General features: G+C 34.0%; 3 protein-coding genes across 6 annotated transcripts; all 3 read right to left on the bottom strand.

Annotated features, from left to right (window-relative positions):
* Window positions 1–3,269: 3,269 nt before the first annotated feature.
* LOC111004668 (ethylene-responsive transcription factor RAP2-1) lies at window positions 3,270–4,625 on the bottom strand. Its single transcript, XM_022275776.2, has one exon. It carries the CDS (start codon window positions 3,909–3,911, stop codon window positions 3,483–3,485), a length of 429 nt encoding a protein of 142 aa, XP_022131468.1. The 5' UTR covers window positions 3,912–4,625; the 3' UTR covers window positions 3,270–3,482.
* A 1,732-nt stretch (window positions 4,626–6,357) lies between these two features.
* Window positions 6,358–11,958, bottom strand: LCB1 (long-chain base1). Of its 4 annotated transcripts, none has more exons than XM_022276034.2 (13): window positions 11,799–11,958; window positions 11,092–11,299; window positions 10,903–10,997; window positions 10,143–10,234; window positions 9,837–9,930; window positions 9,666–9,738; window positions 9,458–9,590; window positions 8,572–8,746; window positions 8,034–8,174; window positions 7,864–7,959; window positions 7,531–7,672; window positions 7,076–7,203; window positions 6,358–6,994 (listed from the first exon to the last, which is right to left on the bottom strand). In XM_022276034.2, exons 2-13 carry the CDS (start codon window positions 11,195–11,197, stop codon window positions 6,818–6,820), a joined length of 1,452 nt encoding a protein of 483 aa, XP_022131726.1. In that variant the 5' UTR covers window positions 11,198–11,299; window positions 11,799–11,958; the 3' UTR covers window positions 6,358–6,817. The 4 variants fall into 4 exon arrangements, with proteins under 4 accessions (XP_022131726.1, XP_022131727.1, XP_022131728.1 ...); XM_022276035.2 differs by having other exon boundaries at window positions 11,092–11,215; window positions 11,799–11,957; XM_022276036.2 differs by having other exon boundaries at window positions 11,092–11,172; window positions 11,799–11,953.
* Window positions 11,959–13,945: 1,987 nt separating this feature from the next.
* Window positions 13,946–16,197, bottom strand: LOC111004613 (uncharacterized protein At4g06744). The gene is made up of 2 exons (XM_022275680.2): window positions 15,376–16,197; window positions 13,946–14,713 (listed from the first exon to the last, which is right to left on the bottom strand). Exons 1-2 carry the CDS (start codon window positions 16,151–16,153, stop codon window positions 14,151–14,153), a joined length of 1,341 nt encoding a protein of 446 aa, XP_022131372.1. The 5' UTR covers window positions 16,154–16,197; the 3' UTR covers window positions 13,946–14,150.
* Window positions 16,198–17,372: the final 1,175 nt, after the last annotated feature.

The raw sequence follows: 17,372 nt of genomic DNA, 5'->3' as shown, positions 1-17,372 counted from the left end.
TTGACATTATCTTTAAAAAGTTAAATATATGTTTTAGTTATTTTCATTTGTTCCATATTTTCAATTCCAACCTGATCTTTTGATTTGGGTACATATCTTAATTAGTTTGGACAGCATCAAATTGACTATTAAATTATTTTCAATTAAATCTTTATAATCACTAAATTTTAAAAGAATGCGGATTAGTAATTTTATGAGTTTGACGATTGTTAGTGTACAACCATTGTAATGTCTAAATTTTCTATAATAATGAACAATATTGAGTAAAAAAAAAGTCAAAGTAAGCTCAAGTGATATAAGATGAGTGAATTTTTAATTTTCTTAAACGAGTACTATGTCTATTTTCTCAAATTAAAACATATAGTATGTTTTACTCAATTAATAAAGTGTACTAAGTTGATATTACATCACCACTTTTTCTATTGATTTAATGTTTAGTGATAACAAAATTTAACTGAAAAGTTACTAATACATCACGTTGAAACTTTTAAAAGATTATAAACAAAATTGAAAAAACACCAAAATATTAAGGACCAAAACATGTCTTTAACCTAAAATATACTCACAATTTCTTTATCTTTTATTCTGGTTTTACTCATCCAAGGTATAGAAGTGACATATAATTATGCTAATCGTATTAAATAAATCGTTGTGGGAGAGAGATTAGAATACCGTTCTAAATTCTTTTTATATAAGTTGGAATCAAGGTTACCATAATTCTCAGAAGTATGATTATTATTCTTTTTTTTTTCAATATAAAAGTTATGACTATCATTCAAAATAATAAAAAATTTTGTTCAAGTGTTCTTTCTGTATCATTGATATTTTAAAAGTTTCAATTTATTTTAACATTTTTAATTATACCCTTTATATTGATCAATCTGCTAATAATAAGTTTACATTTTTAACTATTCTCTTTATATAGACAAGGAGCACAAATTTAAATGACGAATTAGGTCATTAAAAGAAATATTTTTATAGTTTGTTCTCCAAATTTCTAAGAAATTAGCCGGTTTTTTTTTTTTTTAATTTCCAACAACTCACTGAATAGGATGTAAACTTACTATTAGTCAATTTTAATTTTCACCATCAAACTAAAGTAAAATTTTTAAAAACATTAACAAAAATACGCAAACATTTGACACAAATTTAGTCATTATTTTCTTTGCAAATACACAATTTATTTTGAGGAAAAAAAAAAACCACCTATACAAAAGAGAGAGAGAGAGGCTGTTCAGTTTGCTGTTAGCCCAAAAAAAATAGTTGGGCTTCAATTGGCCTCATGGTCCAAAACTTTCGGGCTTCATTAGAAAACGAAAGGCCGATTTATACGAAAAATTACATAAATATACCACTTTTCTTTGGAAACATTTTCATATTTAGCCACCTAAAACAAATTATTATAAACACAGAGAATTTTAGTCTGTGCAATTAAATTAGTGAGAATATTATATATATATATATATATATATTTTTGTAATTTATCATTTTAATATAACTTTCTCATCAAACTTTTACTTTATTTCCTTAGGTTTAGAGATTTTCATTTGTTTCAGTTATCAATTTTTACTTTTTTTTTTTGAGTTCAAATATTTTTATTTACTATCATATTCAAACTTCTTAAATTATTTTTGATCAGTTCAAATAATTTACTTACGCATAATTGCAACTAGAGAGTGCATCTATCATATTTTCATAGAAAATTATACTTCAAACCAAATTCACTGAACTTTCCTTACAAAACATTTCCTAGAGATTTTCACTAGCAATTACATCAAATAAGCACCATAATTTCGTTTCACATATCTATTAAGTTTTAACCTAATTTGTACACATATTCTAGTTGGAACGTACACATATCCAAGGGGCCATCAACCTAAGATAAAAATATAATTTTTTTAAACCAAATTAGTATATTCAAGTATTTTTTAAATATTATTAAAAATAAAACTATTTTTAAAGATATCATAAACCCCAAACTAATTTTAAAAATAATGCTACTTTAAAATTTTAGCTCATTTATCTCATTTATGGAAGTGACGACTTGCACCATCTCAAGAGATTACCTCCATCCATTGACTTACATGTCCTCTCTTCAAGAAATAACATGTGTTAAGCCTTAACTTAATTTGTATGTATCATATGGCGAAACACTTGGAAAAATAATTTAGAAGCGATGATTCAAATTCCGCCACGTATCTAAGATAAAAATATAAATTTTCTTTTAAGTAAGACTAGTATATTTATGGTTTTTAATATTAAAAATTAAATAGTTTTATTTTTAATAATATATATATTTTAAATCTACATCAATTATTAAAACGAATCTGTTTAAACCTTTTATAAAAAGCAATGATTGTTTAAATAATCACAAACTTATTCCTTTAGAGAAAAAAAATCACAAACTTATCCAATTATATAGCTTTGCACGACTGTATTTAACAATAGCAATTTTTTTCTTTTGTCGTATTATCTTCCTTTCGAAATTTGCCTTATTGACCTTGTTTCTAGCAGACAATTATTACTCGTAAAATTAAATCATTAAAACAGAGATAAGAAATTGTACATTCGAAAGCATACCTACAACTACAACTATCCTTTACTTCTTTAATCTTTTAATTAAATATTTTAGTGATTATTATTTACATTCAATGGAAAGAAACACCGCTATTAAATTTTTTTGACTCATAAGAGTTGCTAAATAAAATTATTACATAGCCATGTTGAAATTTGAGAAAATTAAGGGAGAGACGTGGACCAATAAAATAATAATATAAATTAAAAAAAATTCGCCAGCTGGCGAAGTGGTCGGTCGTATTTATTGTCTTTGGAAAACCCCCAAAAAATCCGTCGTTTCGTTATGAGCGTCGTTCCGCTTTAGCTTTTGCCGTTACAAAATTTATTACAAAAAATTAAAATTAAAATTTTAAAAAAATTACCACCGACCTTCTAGAAGAGATGAGAATTTTAGAACTGAGGTGGGGTTTCAATTTCGTAAGCAAAGCATCCACCAATTTAATCCATGACGACGGCGACGGCGACATTACCCTTTGATTTGTGGACTCCACACGGCGGTCCCCCAAGAAACTCATCCTTATCTTCTTCTTATCTTCCTATGTTCGCTTCAATCAACGCCGCATTTCCGCTGCTTTCAAGTTTCATTTTCAAACTTCTTCCTTTTTCTCAAACACCCATTTTCGGGAGAAGAAGTAATGGAAAATTAGTGCAAACCAATCGGAAAAGAAGAAAAAAATGTGTGCAGAAAAAAGTTAAAACAGTACGCGATTCAATCACAAGCTTTACTATCCTTTTAACATGTGTTCTCTGTTACAAATTCGAGGCCTATATCTCACGATATCAGATAGCAAATCAAGAAGAGGGGAACCGTTTTGATTTTGATTTAGTTTGTTTTGTATATGATCCCGATGATCCCCTGTGTTGAGACTTGAGAGAGGAATGTATGGAACAGTGGTGGTGAGTCGTCAATCTTCGTCTGAGGTTTCGGGGTGCGGAAACTGGTTCAAATCGGGCTTGTCGGAAATGGGTTTGGATTGGGAGAGAGAAGTTTGGTGGGCGTCGACTCTGGCGCCGACCTCTATGGCTCTTTTGCGGATTGAAGAAGGGGAGACGTCGGGGAGGTGGTGATCGTCCATGTCGTGGAAGATCAATTCGGGAAAGTTGAGGCGGGCGGAGGGGCCACGGAGGTAGAAGACGGCGGTGTCGTAGGCTCTGGCGGCGGCGACGGGGGTGGTGTAGGAACCCAGCCAAATGCGAGACCTCTTGTTGGGTTCTCTGATTTCGGCCACCCACTTCCCCCACTTCCTCATCCGTATCCCTCTGTACGGCTTCTCCTGCCGCCGCTGCTTCCGCTTCTCGCCCGCCGAACTCGTGCCGCACCACTCTCCTTCCATGCTAACAACAACAACACAGCCCCCTTATTTTCAATACCAATTACCAACAAGCTTCAACTATGTGTATATATATATATATCAGAGAAGAGAATCGGTGAGGCGCAGGGGCAGTGCAGGGCAGCACGTCGTCGGGATGTGAAGGAAGGAAGAGAAGAGACAACTCGAAAGATGGCCGACAAATTCAATCGTCTGTCCAAAAATTTAAAAAGAGGGGAACCCAAATTGCATAATTAGTTTTAGGATTTAGAGTGTATAAGTAATAAGATTAAGAGTTTGGAGGAGGATGAGATTGAGGCCTCCCAAAATAAATGAGAATCCAAAATCCAACATAGCCGGGTGCCGGGTGCCGGGTGTCGGGTGTGACGCATGTGAGGGGAATAGGGAATGGGGATCCGGATTTAATTAGGTAGATGTTTGCGAATTTCTATACCGAGCATAATTCGACTAGTTAATTATATAATTGAGAAATTGAAAAGGGATGGGGGATGGATATTAATAATTTGTTTCCTTTTATTTCGCATAGCATAAAACAAGTGGCCTGGAATAATAATATATAATCTTAGGGGGGGAGAGAGAGAGAGAGGTCGGTGCTCGTTGGTGGATGAGGGAATGGCTTTTCATCCACGCAATGGAAATGGAAATGGGAACCTCATTTATGGTAATTCTTTTCGTTTGGTACTTCAGCTTAGGTATGGATTATTCAGTTTCATAATTTTATACTTCCAATTCCAATTTCCCTTTCTTTTTCTTTGGTCTCTCTTCAGCATTGTACTAAAGAAAATGTAGACATAATACTCACAACAAGAAAACACAATAACAAATTTGGTAACTTAAACAAAGAAAACACATACTTAAATAATATCGATTAAGTTTAATTTTTGAAAAATGGAAAACTAAAAATGAAAACCTTCCTAAATTCAATTTTCAAATTTAAAACTATATATTAATAAGGAAATGATCAGGATTTTTTACATTAAAAAAAAGGTATTATACAGAGGTATGAGTTTTTTTTTCCTTCGATTACATATGTGGGGTGGGATTGAAATTTCGACTCCATGGAAGAGAAGAGAGATTGTTAATAACTGAAGTATTATACCTCGTTACGAGATTAATCTGACCAAAAACTTCATATTAGTGTTGGACCTAAAGTAAAGGTCATGAATTTATGCAACGAGAAACCACTCTTCAATCCCAACTCACCTCCATTATTGAATTTACGTTGTGAATCACAGACGTGCAAACGGGTCAATATATTAGTGAGGTCCACTCTACCACTCCTTTAGATACAAAAATAGAATTCATATGCAGGTAAGCTGATCTAATTGCTGTCTTTAGATTAATACCTCGAATTCATACTAACTCGAGCGTCCGAATATTTCCATTCTTCGGGGTAGGCTTCTCTTACATCCAAACAAACACTGTGTGCGTAGACGATCCAAGATTTGGCTATAAAACAGAATCCTTAACTTCATATTATTAATAAGCTAATCAATTAGATAATTGTAATTTGGTAACCTACTCGAAGGTTTTGATATCCAAAGTTTGGAGGTAGACGTGGACGAGACATACAATTACAAAATACCAAACAGCTGGGGTTGGGGTTGGGGTTGGGGTTGAGAATCGATTAACGAATCTAATTAATGGAATTAAGTAATAAGTGGTTTTGTTGGTGAGACGGCACCTAATTAACTAAACAAAACTGGGATTTTCACAGACGTGTGGTGTCACGGCCATTATTAGTTTGGTGACCATCATTCATCATTTTTCATTATTGCTTCCCACCAAATAATTGGTTTCAACAATCGAGTTTTAGATACTTGCAATTACAGACCATTATTAATAATTCCAATACAACGTTACCATTTTTTTTAATTTTTCTTAGTCTAATTCGGCTGTGCAAACCTACCAGGTGAGAATTGTCGAGGGATTTGTTCCTCGACGAAGCTCGTGTATTTTTATAGTTTTATTTTATTTGATAAGTCAATGTTAACGAAATAACTGAAATTAAGCCGCAAAATAAAATGAACACAAAACAACTCTCAATCATAGCAGTCTTTCAATGTTAAGAGAAAAGAACAGTAATTTTGTGGAGAAAAAAAAAGATTGACCATAATTGTGTATTATTGGATTGAAATGTTTATTGTCTTCTATAATTTAGAAGAACATAATGAAATATTGCATAAGACCATATTATAATATAGATGGTAGAAAGCAAGTGGAAGCGGTAATATTGATGTAGTGTTGGTTGGGTCAGAGAGTTGTGGGGAAAAAGGGGAGGGATTGCATTGTTTTATGAGCTGCAAACCAGACTCATCAATCATTCCATTCCCCACACCTGCTTCAATAAACCACCCTGCCTAACCATATCATATACAGAGTTTGCTGTTTCCAGCTTTGCTACTGGAACTGGAAGGGAAAAAAATGAAAGTGATACTTTTCAGGCAAATTTCTACACACAAAGACCTAAACTCTTGAACTCAATTATAGCTCATATCCGTACAAAGATCAACAATTACAGGGTCCACTGATCATGAACCAACCGGCTACACAGAAGCTAGAAAATTAAGACTTTCAAAATGAATAATAAAACAGTCAGAAAATCTAAAAGGTCCCGGAACTACCAGAGCAATGTTGTAACAGCAGCCTATACCAACAATCCTAAAAAGCAAATATCTTGGGAGTGTAGATGATAAATTATTCTCCCTCCTCAAACCACAAAAGCAATTAAATTGAAAGTACCAATATGGTCACCGATCCTGCTAAACCCCTAAATAGCAAAATAAAATTAAAGGGTACAAGGAAAACTCAATTCTAACCTTGAAACAACTATTAGGTAACAACATCAACATCTACGTCAGCCCCGCATCAAACTATTCAACGTTGTTGGCCATTGTGGACATGCGCTCTTATTTATGATCCTTGAGCACCGCGACTGCAACACTTCTCAATGATTCTGTAGCCTTCAGCAAATCTGATTCAGAATGCCCAGCGGATACCATCAACCTAATTCCTACTGGCAACCGGCATTTATCGAGTGTTGATCTTTTAGAAGTTGGAATAAGTACAGAGTATTCCCTAAGGGCCTGAAAATACACAAATCTTCAGAATATATGATGAAACATGAAGTATTGAAGTCTGATTGTATTAGAGACCACGTTACTTACACGTTCAGCAATATTTTCAAGGAGTTGTAGATCATTTTGTACTGACCCCGTAGATTTCTCTAATATGAGAAAGACAATGGGCGATTCTTGATTGCTTGCTAGTTTAAGGCCTGGTATATCTGATAATCCTGCATTCTCCCATGAATTTTAAATAAATATGCATAATGTCATCCAAATTTTTTAAGAAAAGAAAAGAATGTAATTTAGATAGCATGCAGCGCCTATGCATGTCTTATCACAGTAGCACCTAGACAAGACACTTTGTGAACTGTATAACTTTTCGTTAGAACTAATATTCAAGACAAAGCAATATAGCATCTTAACATTTATTACATCTGGATCAATAATCCCATCTTAAACATCAAAGAAATGCATATGTAATAACTTGGGGGTTCTATGTTAAAAATAGATAAACTAAGCTCTAACACACAATTAGACATGAGATCAGAACAAACCTTGCCATAAAGTAACTATATTCTTTTTCAGCTTTGTTAACAGAATGGGATGTTCCTCTAAAAGATCTATGGCGGTAATGGCAGCACTAGCTAGATACGGGGGCAAAGAAGCAGAAAAAACATAACCCGAACTGCTCAAGCGCTGCACAATTTAATACAACAAAACTTAGCACTTAAAACTATTAGGAAGGTTGCTGCAACCAAACTAAATTAGTTAAAAGATTCTGAGGAGCCAGCAACTGCATTGATCCATGTACATAATAAGGTAAAGTAAAAGAAACGAGACGATGGGAGGAAAGTAAAGTTATTTTTTATATTATCATAAGGTAATACCTGGTGATCAATGACTCTAGCACTTCCAGTGCAGAATCCACCTTCTGTAGCCAATGCATGTCCCATAGCAGCAGTTACTATATCTATCTTATCCACCTGCAACATGGAACCATCATCAAGAATCTAAATCTAATAGTGGACAAACCTAAAATTTTTGTTTATAAACATACAGAAACCCCACAGTGTTCTGTGAGACCTCTTCCAGTACAGCCAAGTACGCCAAAGGAGTTGCTTTCATCCAATAAAACACGAAACCGGTACTCCTCCTTCAATTTGATGATCTCATCCAATGGTGCAATTTGACCAGAATTCTACAGAATTAGAAGTAAAATATCAGAAAGTTTTGGACAAGCAGGTTATTAATAAATGATAAGATTAATTTTTTAGAAAGAAATGAAAGAAAAAGAGAGCTTGAAAAGATCTAAAAACAATCCCATAGTGACAACCCTACTAGCAACCCTAGTTGGTTTAAAAGATTTCATTCAATATTTAAATCTCCTTATTCTCATTTTTACCTTCTAAATTATATGAATAGTTAAACTAAAAGTATGATAAGTGTCTCAGGAAAATTCTTTAAATAATATGAAGATCGTTATCTTCACATTGAAGAACTTTGGTACATTAAACATCATATTGAGCACAACTTGATTTCAGACGTATACTCTAAAGTCCAAACAACAAATATCAAAACTTGATGTGTAAAACAACCTGGTACACTGCTTCAACCACAATATAGCGTCGCAGTTTCTTAGCCCTTTCATTCCCGGCAGTGATTTTCTCAAGAGTATCTCTCAAGGATTTCATATCATTGTGCCTGAAATATACAATTGTGCTTCTGGATAGATGTAGCCCATTTTGTATTCCCCAATGAACACCCTCATCCCTGGCAAAAGAAAAAAGCACTGCTTTACTCTTTAACATAGATTACTCTTTAACGTAGAGTCTCAATCTGCAATCAGTATTTACTCCCACCGTGTAACATAGTAACAGAATAGAAATAACAAAATAATCTGAACCGAATCTAATAAACAGCACATCTGACGACCAAACAATGAAATACAAGCATCCTATGGCATCACAGGACATGGCTCCTAAAGGCAACCTTGTGATATAGTATAGGGATGAACTCATATCAATACCAATAATTTCACTCTTACGAAAATACTATTCAGAAAAGGGGAAAAATGAAAATAAGCTTCCCAGTAGCCTTATTCAATATTCATCCAAATTAATTTAAATAATCCCATTGAACTTGAGCTAGAAAAAAGGAATATATTTTTAAAATGCACTATATTTCAGTTCTCTTAAAACCATAGCAAAATATGAAACATGTCAACTTCTGCCTAAAAAAGTAAAAGAAGAAAACATAGAAAAGGTATTAATGTTAATTTTATCTTAGTTACTAGAAAGTTTCCATCTACTGATGTTTTAAACAGAAACATTTCATAGGATAAAGGTGATAAAAAAACAATCATAATGACAACAAAAGACAAGCTACCAATTTCCTAATAAAAGCAACATATTAAAACATTATAATAAACTTAAAGTTAGCAACTACGTTCTCTAATAAGAATTCAGCAGCTACGGTACTCACGCTACAACGACGTCTCCTCTTTTACAAAAGGCTGGAATTGCACTAAACATAGTAGAAAGTCCATAAGAATACAGAATTGAGTCTGGAGTTCCCAAAAATTTTGCTATTCTGGCTTCACAATCAAGGTGTACATCTGTAACCAATTAAAAAGGAGTCATATAATGCAAACTGCCCCGACAAATAGTTCAAATTCAATACCCAATCTTACCTATTGTCCCATAAAACCCACGAGGACCACACGAACCGACACCATATTTCTCCAATGCATGGGTACATGATTCCTGAGGGAAAATAATTGCTCTTAACTGATTATAAACTGATTCTAAAGTACAAAGAATCTGTGAACATTCTAATTATTAATGGGAAACTGCTCACGTACAAGTAATTTCTCGTGGCCTATCAATCCTAGATAGTTCGCAGATGCAAAGTTCACTACTTCTTTTCCTTTGATAATTGTATGTGGTCCAGAAGCACTGGATAAAATGAAACTTGTGAGTGAAATAAGGGAACAAACTATCGAGAAAATAAAGGTGAACGTGGAATTGGAAAAACACTTATCAGTCATGAGTTAGAAGTTTGTATAAACTAAAGATGAAAGTACATCCAATGAGTAATATGAATAAGAAATAGTAAATTAAGAAATTCCGTAAAATAATTGGCAGTCCAAAAGTGAAAGCCTAATCACCTTTCCAGCACTGGCGGTTTATACTGCATCTCTTTTGTAAGAGACGGAATAAGTGGCTCAGGAACCCATTCATCACATAACTCATCTATTTCCTACAAGGATCAGTCACACTCTTAAGCAAAATCGCGCAAAGAAATGTAGTGTGTTACCAAGTATATATTAACTCACTATAAAACTAGAGCTAGACATAATTACAAAATAGAATGACAAAGCAACAAAGACAGCTAAACCTCATAAAATGAAAAAGCCAAATCAGATCAAGAGAGTAAAATTAAAAGAGATCACTTTTTCTAACATGAAACAACATTTATTGCAAAAAAAATTAAGATTAATGCTTTTAGCAACAAAAAAGCTTCAAGATTACAAGGTTTAAAATGAAAGCAGAAATTACTTCATAATTTCTGAAGCATTACAAAGTTATACACTGGAAGTACATCAGAGTGAATGAAAATAAAAATCTATCTCTTTATTAGCTAAATAGCAAAATACAATAGACCCCGAAAAATAGGGAACTTGAGGTACAGAAAGCACCCTAAGACATTTATTAATCGTTATTACCTTGGCAATGAGAATCCATCAATCATCATTTGGGAGAAAAGCTCATATAATCGTTTAAACTCAATAGTAACAGGCTAAATCCAATTTTATTAAAAGTTTAAATTTATCTTTTTGCATATATTTACTTACATTATATTGAGTAACTATTTACATTTGAAAACTAGAACGATAAAAGAAATGAAAATTAGAACAATTGAAAAACCTTCTTTGTTAAGGGCCGCTTGGGGGGCTTGTAACTCTTCTGAGAAAGCAGAAAAAGTATGACCACCAAAAGAAGAACCTCCACAAATAAATGTCCTTCACGAAAGAGGTAAAAAACGAATAATTCACCTAACAGTTGAAACGTAGAGACGAATATAAACCAAGTTCTTTGTGGAGCTAATAATGATACCTCCAATATGCACACCAAAGATAACTGCTCGAGCAGATGGAGCGTCGAGAATCAAGGTTACCCAGTCTAAGGTAGATTTCACTATACTTGAAAAAACTGATTCCATTATTATCCACACCTGAATCTAAATTGTTACAAGAATTCGAACATCAATTGGATATCTATACTTGCTTCATGTTTTACAGCCTAGAGACCGCAATTCACAGTCCTGCATTTTTACGTGTTAATAACATTAAATAAGTTACATAATAAGTGAACCCTGTTAGAAAAGGACACAAGTACCTCCATTGGAAAGGTTTCCAAAAGAGAACTTAAAGGTAACAGTCGAATGTTTATATGGTCCGAAGAAATGGGCTGAGCAGTGACTATTCTTCATCCATGCAGTCATCATTCAACTTGTCATTTTACTTGTGGGAATTGGGAAATAAGATAACACGAAACTCAAACGCCAAAAGCAATGAAAAAAAAAACTGATTCCTCGCGCATCAAATAACCGACAAGTCTGACTGTGATCGTACTGAATCAATAAATCGCACATCACTAAATTTCAAACTGAATGAGTAACTTGGCTAATCGATCTAAAACCTGAGTGGCCCTAGGGTTACCTAAAACCAGCTCAAATCTTCCACCGCTGTATACACATCATCGAGATGCACAAGGACATTGAAACCGAAATAGATTAAGGAGAAGTGAGAGAATGAAATTACCTTATAATTCTGGAGAAAAGGACAGAATGGGGCGACGGATGACGATGCCGGATTTGGGATTCTCTCTCGGTTTCCCTTTCACTTGTCGAAGCCAAGATTCAGAGAAATAAAACGAGAGAATGGGTCAATACTGGAGAAAGCAAGTAATTAAAAGAAAACGAAAAAAAGAAAAAAAAAATGCTCTTATATTGTTTATTCGTTTATCCCGCACAAATGACATGGCACTATGACAGCGGCCATTGCCCTATCAATATAATCAAGGAAGTTTTTCTTAAATGTCCTTTCATGGGATCAGAGAAAAAATAAATAAATCGTCCTTCCACGTTAACCTTTTGTAATTTCTTAAACTGATATTATAATAATAATAAAAAAAACTAGTTTAGATTTTCATATTTTTATATTTAGAGTTAGCCGTTAATTAAAACCTTCAAATTTTAAATATTTTAATGAAGTTATTATTTGAATATTATAATTTTAATTTTAAAATTATAGTTAAATTTTAAATAATTAAATATGTTTAAGAGAGACTAAATATTAGCATTTCATTTTAAATCGTACCTTCAACTCCTGTTGCAATGAAAGTGGTTAATGAAATAAAGTTTGTGTGAAATTTTAAGTAGTGTCAAAATGAATATAAATAATGATCAGGTGTCTACTTCTTTTATTCTTTTATTAAGGGTGGAAGTTCAAATATTTAAAAGAAAAAAATCTAAATAATCTTTGCAAATCAAAGAAATTAGTAAGTGGCTTCTAGCCTCAATAGTAGAATTCTTTTGTTTTGTTTTTTTTTTTTATCTATTTGCAGCCTCATCTGTCGTTGCCTTTTTTCTTTTATTCCAACTTGGCCACTAAATAGAATGTCGTGGAAGTGAATGTGTTACTTTGACAATCTATCTTCTTAATGAGTATGAAATTTCAAAGAGAAAAATCGCAAAAGTGAATGTGTTACCTAATGTAGTCAATTAGGCAATCTATCTTCTTAATGAGCATGAAATTTCAAAAAGAAAAATCGCAGACACGATACAATACTCCAAAACACAAATATCATATATTATGAATAATTCAAGGCAACATAGACCTGTGATTCCTAAAGTTTGAGAGGGTGTCTATTTGATTGTTGAAGTTTTAAATAAGATATTTTTCTAAAAGTTTGGAAAATAGTTTTAAATAGTCATTGAATTCATTGTTAATTTGAAAAATAATGTGGTGACTGCACCCATGCTTATGTGACATTTTATCTCCTCTATCTTCCCTTCTCATTGTCCCTTTTTAACATACATCCTCATCTTCTGATTGCCATCGTTGTCACACCATCGTCGTTATCCCTCCCCATTGACCATTTTCGATTAAATTTCATCATCAAACGAGCCTCACCACCCTTCATTTTTTTTTTGTTAAGGGACATTCAAAGATATGAAGGACAAATAGTTATTGCACTTCGTTTCAGACATTTGAAATGAATTGATGCTAACAAAAGCAAAGCGTCCCTTTATTTCATGGATTGAAGAATGTCCTTCTGTGATGGCCAAGAGGAGAAGGCAACGATTAAAGTATAGTCACCTCCTTGTCCAATCATCAAAATATAATATAGCAAAATAAATTAACAACTCAATCGCCACATTATGTATTTGGTTAAATAATTGATCCTTCAGAATAATTTTTCAAATTTCAATGATTAAAGTATCTTTTATCAAACTTCAAATATCAAATAGTTACTAAATTAAATGTGTATTGTACCCAAAAAAAAAATTTATAATTACCGATATGAATAAATTTAATAACAAAAACATTCACACATCCTTATATTTGTTGTAGTGAAAATATTTATAACATGTATAATGTGTGAAAATTTTGAATAGTTGTACAGATACATTGGTTATGTGAGCCCATGACCTCGTGGGCTGCACTCTATCCTCCATTGAAGCCCATCCCGCGTTGCATCTCAGCAATCTCAAAGCATAAGCTGCTCCCTCCTTTGGATGTAATTTCTCCTTCCTATATCTACTGTCCTATGTGTCTCGTATGTGATTTATTTCAGTTCAACAAATGTTCAGTTACAGAACCAAATCTTTAAGCTTCATATATAGAATGTGTAGGCGCCATAATCAGAGAGCCGTGCTTTGATCTTATCATGAAGAATTGTGGGATACAATAGACAATAACATCAAATTAATTAAACACTCAATTACAAAATGTCAAAATAAATACAGCATACAACGAGGCCATAACCATAACACAGCAAACAGCCGAGACAAGGGAAAATAAAGACACAAGCCACCGAAGAAAATCAAAGTTACGTACGTTTCCCTGATCCGGTCATTATTATACGTACACTCGAGAGTGAAGTAGTGATCAATGGCGAGGCCTTTGGAGCGCCGCGTAGGAACGGGGCGAAGGGTGAACCATTTCATCGACGGAAGCGACGGCGGCGGAATTAGCCAGCGCCGCTGTGGGGAGCGTACAGGGGACGAAGCTGAAGGTGTTGGGTCGTGGGCAGCTCCTGGGCTTGGCGAAGAACGCTTTGCACTCGGCCGCGGACTTCTGCAGGGGGAAGCCGGAGATGCAGTTTCTCTGCACGTGGAGCCTTCCGGCTCTGACAAGCCTTGTGCAGCGCGTGCCGATTTGGGTGAAAAAGTTGTTGCTTAGAGTTATGTTGAACACGTCCGGGAGGCTGCAGAGTGAGTCCGGGATGGTTCCGTAGAATTGGTTGTTGGCCAAGTTGAGAATTTGTAGGCTCCGTAAGCAGCCGAAAGACTGGGGTATTGGACCCGTCAGAATGTTGGAGTTGGCGTCGAATACGGTGGCTTTGATTAGATACCCAATCTCGAAAGGCAGACAACCGGAGAGCCTGTTTTCTAGAAACAGTACCTCCCTTAGAGTTCTCCATGCTCGGCCGATCGTCGGCGGGATTGGACCTGTTCAAACAACAACATCGCTACAACTTTATACTAGTCTATCAACTTTGTAATGGTCACCACAATTAAATTTTTTACTAGTACGCTGAAAAAAATGAAAAATGAATTTAATATATATGCCAGTGGAACTCGTAATAAATGAGGAGGAAACAAATTCTAACACAGCACTTTTTAATCTAATATCATGCTAAGGAGGAATAAATCACTCTTCAATCTGCTTAAGATGATAGATTAGGAAAATTTAGTTAATGTGTTGGATATCTAACATTTAATGATGAGGATCAATCTCGTAGGAACTTGTATTTACCATTTTTGAATATTTGACAACTTGTTATTTAAAGAAAAAACGTTTTTTTTTTTTGCTTAATTGTCAAATAGTTAATGGAGGTACGACATGATTTATTGAAAATAGTAATGAATATGGATAAGACAAAGATTTTGTCCACTTAGAAGAAGCAAGTATTCTTTAAAAGAAAAAACTTAGCTAGTAGAGTTAAAAGAGCAACTTACCATTAATCCTATTAAATATTTTATAACTATAAAAGATAATTTTAAAAATTAAAAAAAAATACCGGGACTTTTAAGCCAAGTTTTTTACTTTTTCAAAAAAAAAAAATTTTAATTTAAAAGCGTAATTTGAAAATTGAAACTGAAGAGAAGACCTGTAAACTTGTTGCCGGCGAGTGTGATGTAGAGGGCGGGCGTGTTACCAAATGTTGCTTGGGGGATCCTCCCGGAGAAGCCATTGTTGTTAATGAAGAGAACGTCAGTGTCGAGGTTGAACAACCGGTACGGGACGGAACCGTTATAAGTATTGAAACGGAAGTCCACAAACGCCAATTTATTGGCTCCAAGAACGTACCCCGGGAACCCACCCAGAAACTTGTTGTTACTCAAATCCAGCTCGTACAGGAACCGCAACTTATTTATGTTCCGATTGACAACGCCGGTAAAATTATTAGAATTGGCGTGGAAAAGAGCAATGTCCGGCAGGTTGCGGATGAAGCGGTAGAAGTTCAAGAAAGGGCCGCCAAATCTGGCGCCGCTGAAGTCGATGGAGGCGAGGCCGGTGACGTTGAGGTCCGGAACGACGTCGCAGAAGAAGCCTTTGAAGAGGCAGTAGTTTTTGCCGACCCAGGTTTTGGTGTAGCCAAAAGGGTCGTAAGTGATGTTTCTTTTGAGCTCTTGAGTGATGAACAGGATCCTGGCCCGGTTGGCCAGAGGTCCCGGGTTGCTGTTTGGGCGGCGGGGCATCAGCTTGACGCCCGGCGGAATCAGCGACGGTCTTGGCCGGATCCGCCGGATGGTGGGGTTGGGCGGAGGAGGAACCCGCCGGATGGTGGGGTTGGGCGGAGGAGGAAGCCCGGTTTTTTGGGCGAACCCATGCAGGAGAAACGACGACGCTAAAATGAGAAGGATGGTCAAGATTTTGGGACACATATTTGGGAACCAGAGACAGGTGCGGGTGAAACCGGAACCTCAGGGTAACGCCATTTATAATAATAAACATGTTTGTTAATTTTGTAAAAATTCATGACTTTCCTGATGTACCAATTATTATAAAAAAATATTATTTTCGCTACGATGAATCAGAGTAGTATTTGTTCTACTTTATTCAATTATTTTGTGCCAAGTGGCTTTTTATTTCTTTTAAATAATTTCTATGTGGGTTTTAGGTTGAGGCAACTAAAGTTTCGTCGTTGTCTGCTCTTAAATATTTTTATAATAATACTTGCATTTTGAGTGTTACTAGGAATTTTCTTGCCATAACTACTTCTATAAAATTTGAAAACTATTTATCATTTTTAAATAGGAAAAAATCCCACATCTCTTACTTATCAAACATATAATTGATCCACTAAAATTTTAATTATTGATGTCGATATAGAAATGTTTCATGTCTCTATTTTATAAAAATGTCAATGGAAATATTGATAAAATGTTAAGAAATCCTACAGTGATCTTATACCGTTGGTTGATGATATAATAAAAGATATGATTGTGGAGTCTAACCAATTATTAGATAGACTTAAATAGTAAGAAAGATCATAAATATTAAATTAGGGGTTTGTAATCTTCATAATTAAAGGGTTAAAATTATCAATCAAATGGTTAAAAAAACTATTTTAGTCTCTGTATTTTTAGTTTTTGTTCATTTTAGTCCATGTACTTTTAAAATGTTCATTTTTGTTCTTGTACTTTTAAAAAATGATTATTTTAATCCTTATTTGTAAATTTTTAACACAAAATTTACGTATAACAAAAATCTTTTAGAATAAATAATAGTTACATTTAAAAAAATATTGAGTATAAGTGTTATGTTGAAATTGTGATTAAAAAAATAAAATTAAGAGATCAAAATAAATATTTTAAAAATAAAAAAACTAAAATAAATTAAAGTTAAAATGAATATTTTAAAAATACATGAACGAAAATGAATATAGAAGCGAAACCAAACCAGTATTTTATAGTAATTATAATTATAGTGGAATCTACATAAAAAATTTCCAACAAATTCCTTTCTTCTACCAACCATTTTCGAGAATTAGAAAAAAAAAAAAAAAAGGGAGGATTGGTGGGTCAAGATGTGGTTAGACTTTTATTCCCCAAATCCGACCAGCTTTTGCTTTTTAATTTCTTTAGGCTCCATTAACTCGAC

The sequence above is a fragment of the Momordica charantia genome (genome assembly GCF_013281855.1).
Source record: "Momordica charantia cultivar OHB3-1 chromosome 8 unlocalized genomic scaffold, Mcharantia_2.0 BLBB01000008.1, whole genome shotgun sequence".
NCBI lineage: Eukaryota > Viridiplantae > Streptophyta > Magnoliopsida > Cucurbitales > Cucurbitaceae > Momordica > Momordica charantia.
The sequence above is the reverse complement of the archived record's forward strand: the minus strand, read 5'-3'. Positions and strand labels throughout refer to the sequence as shown.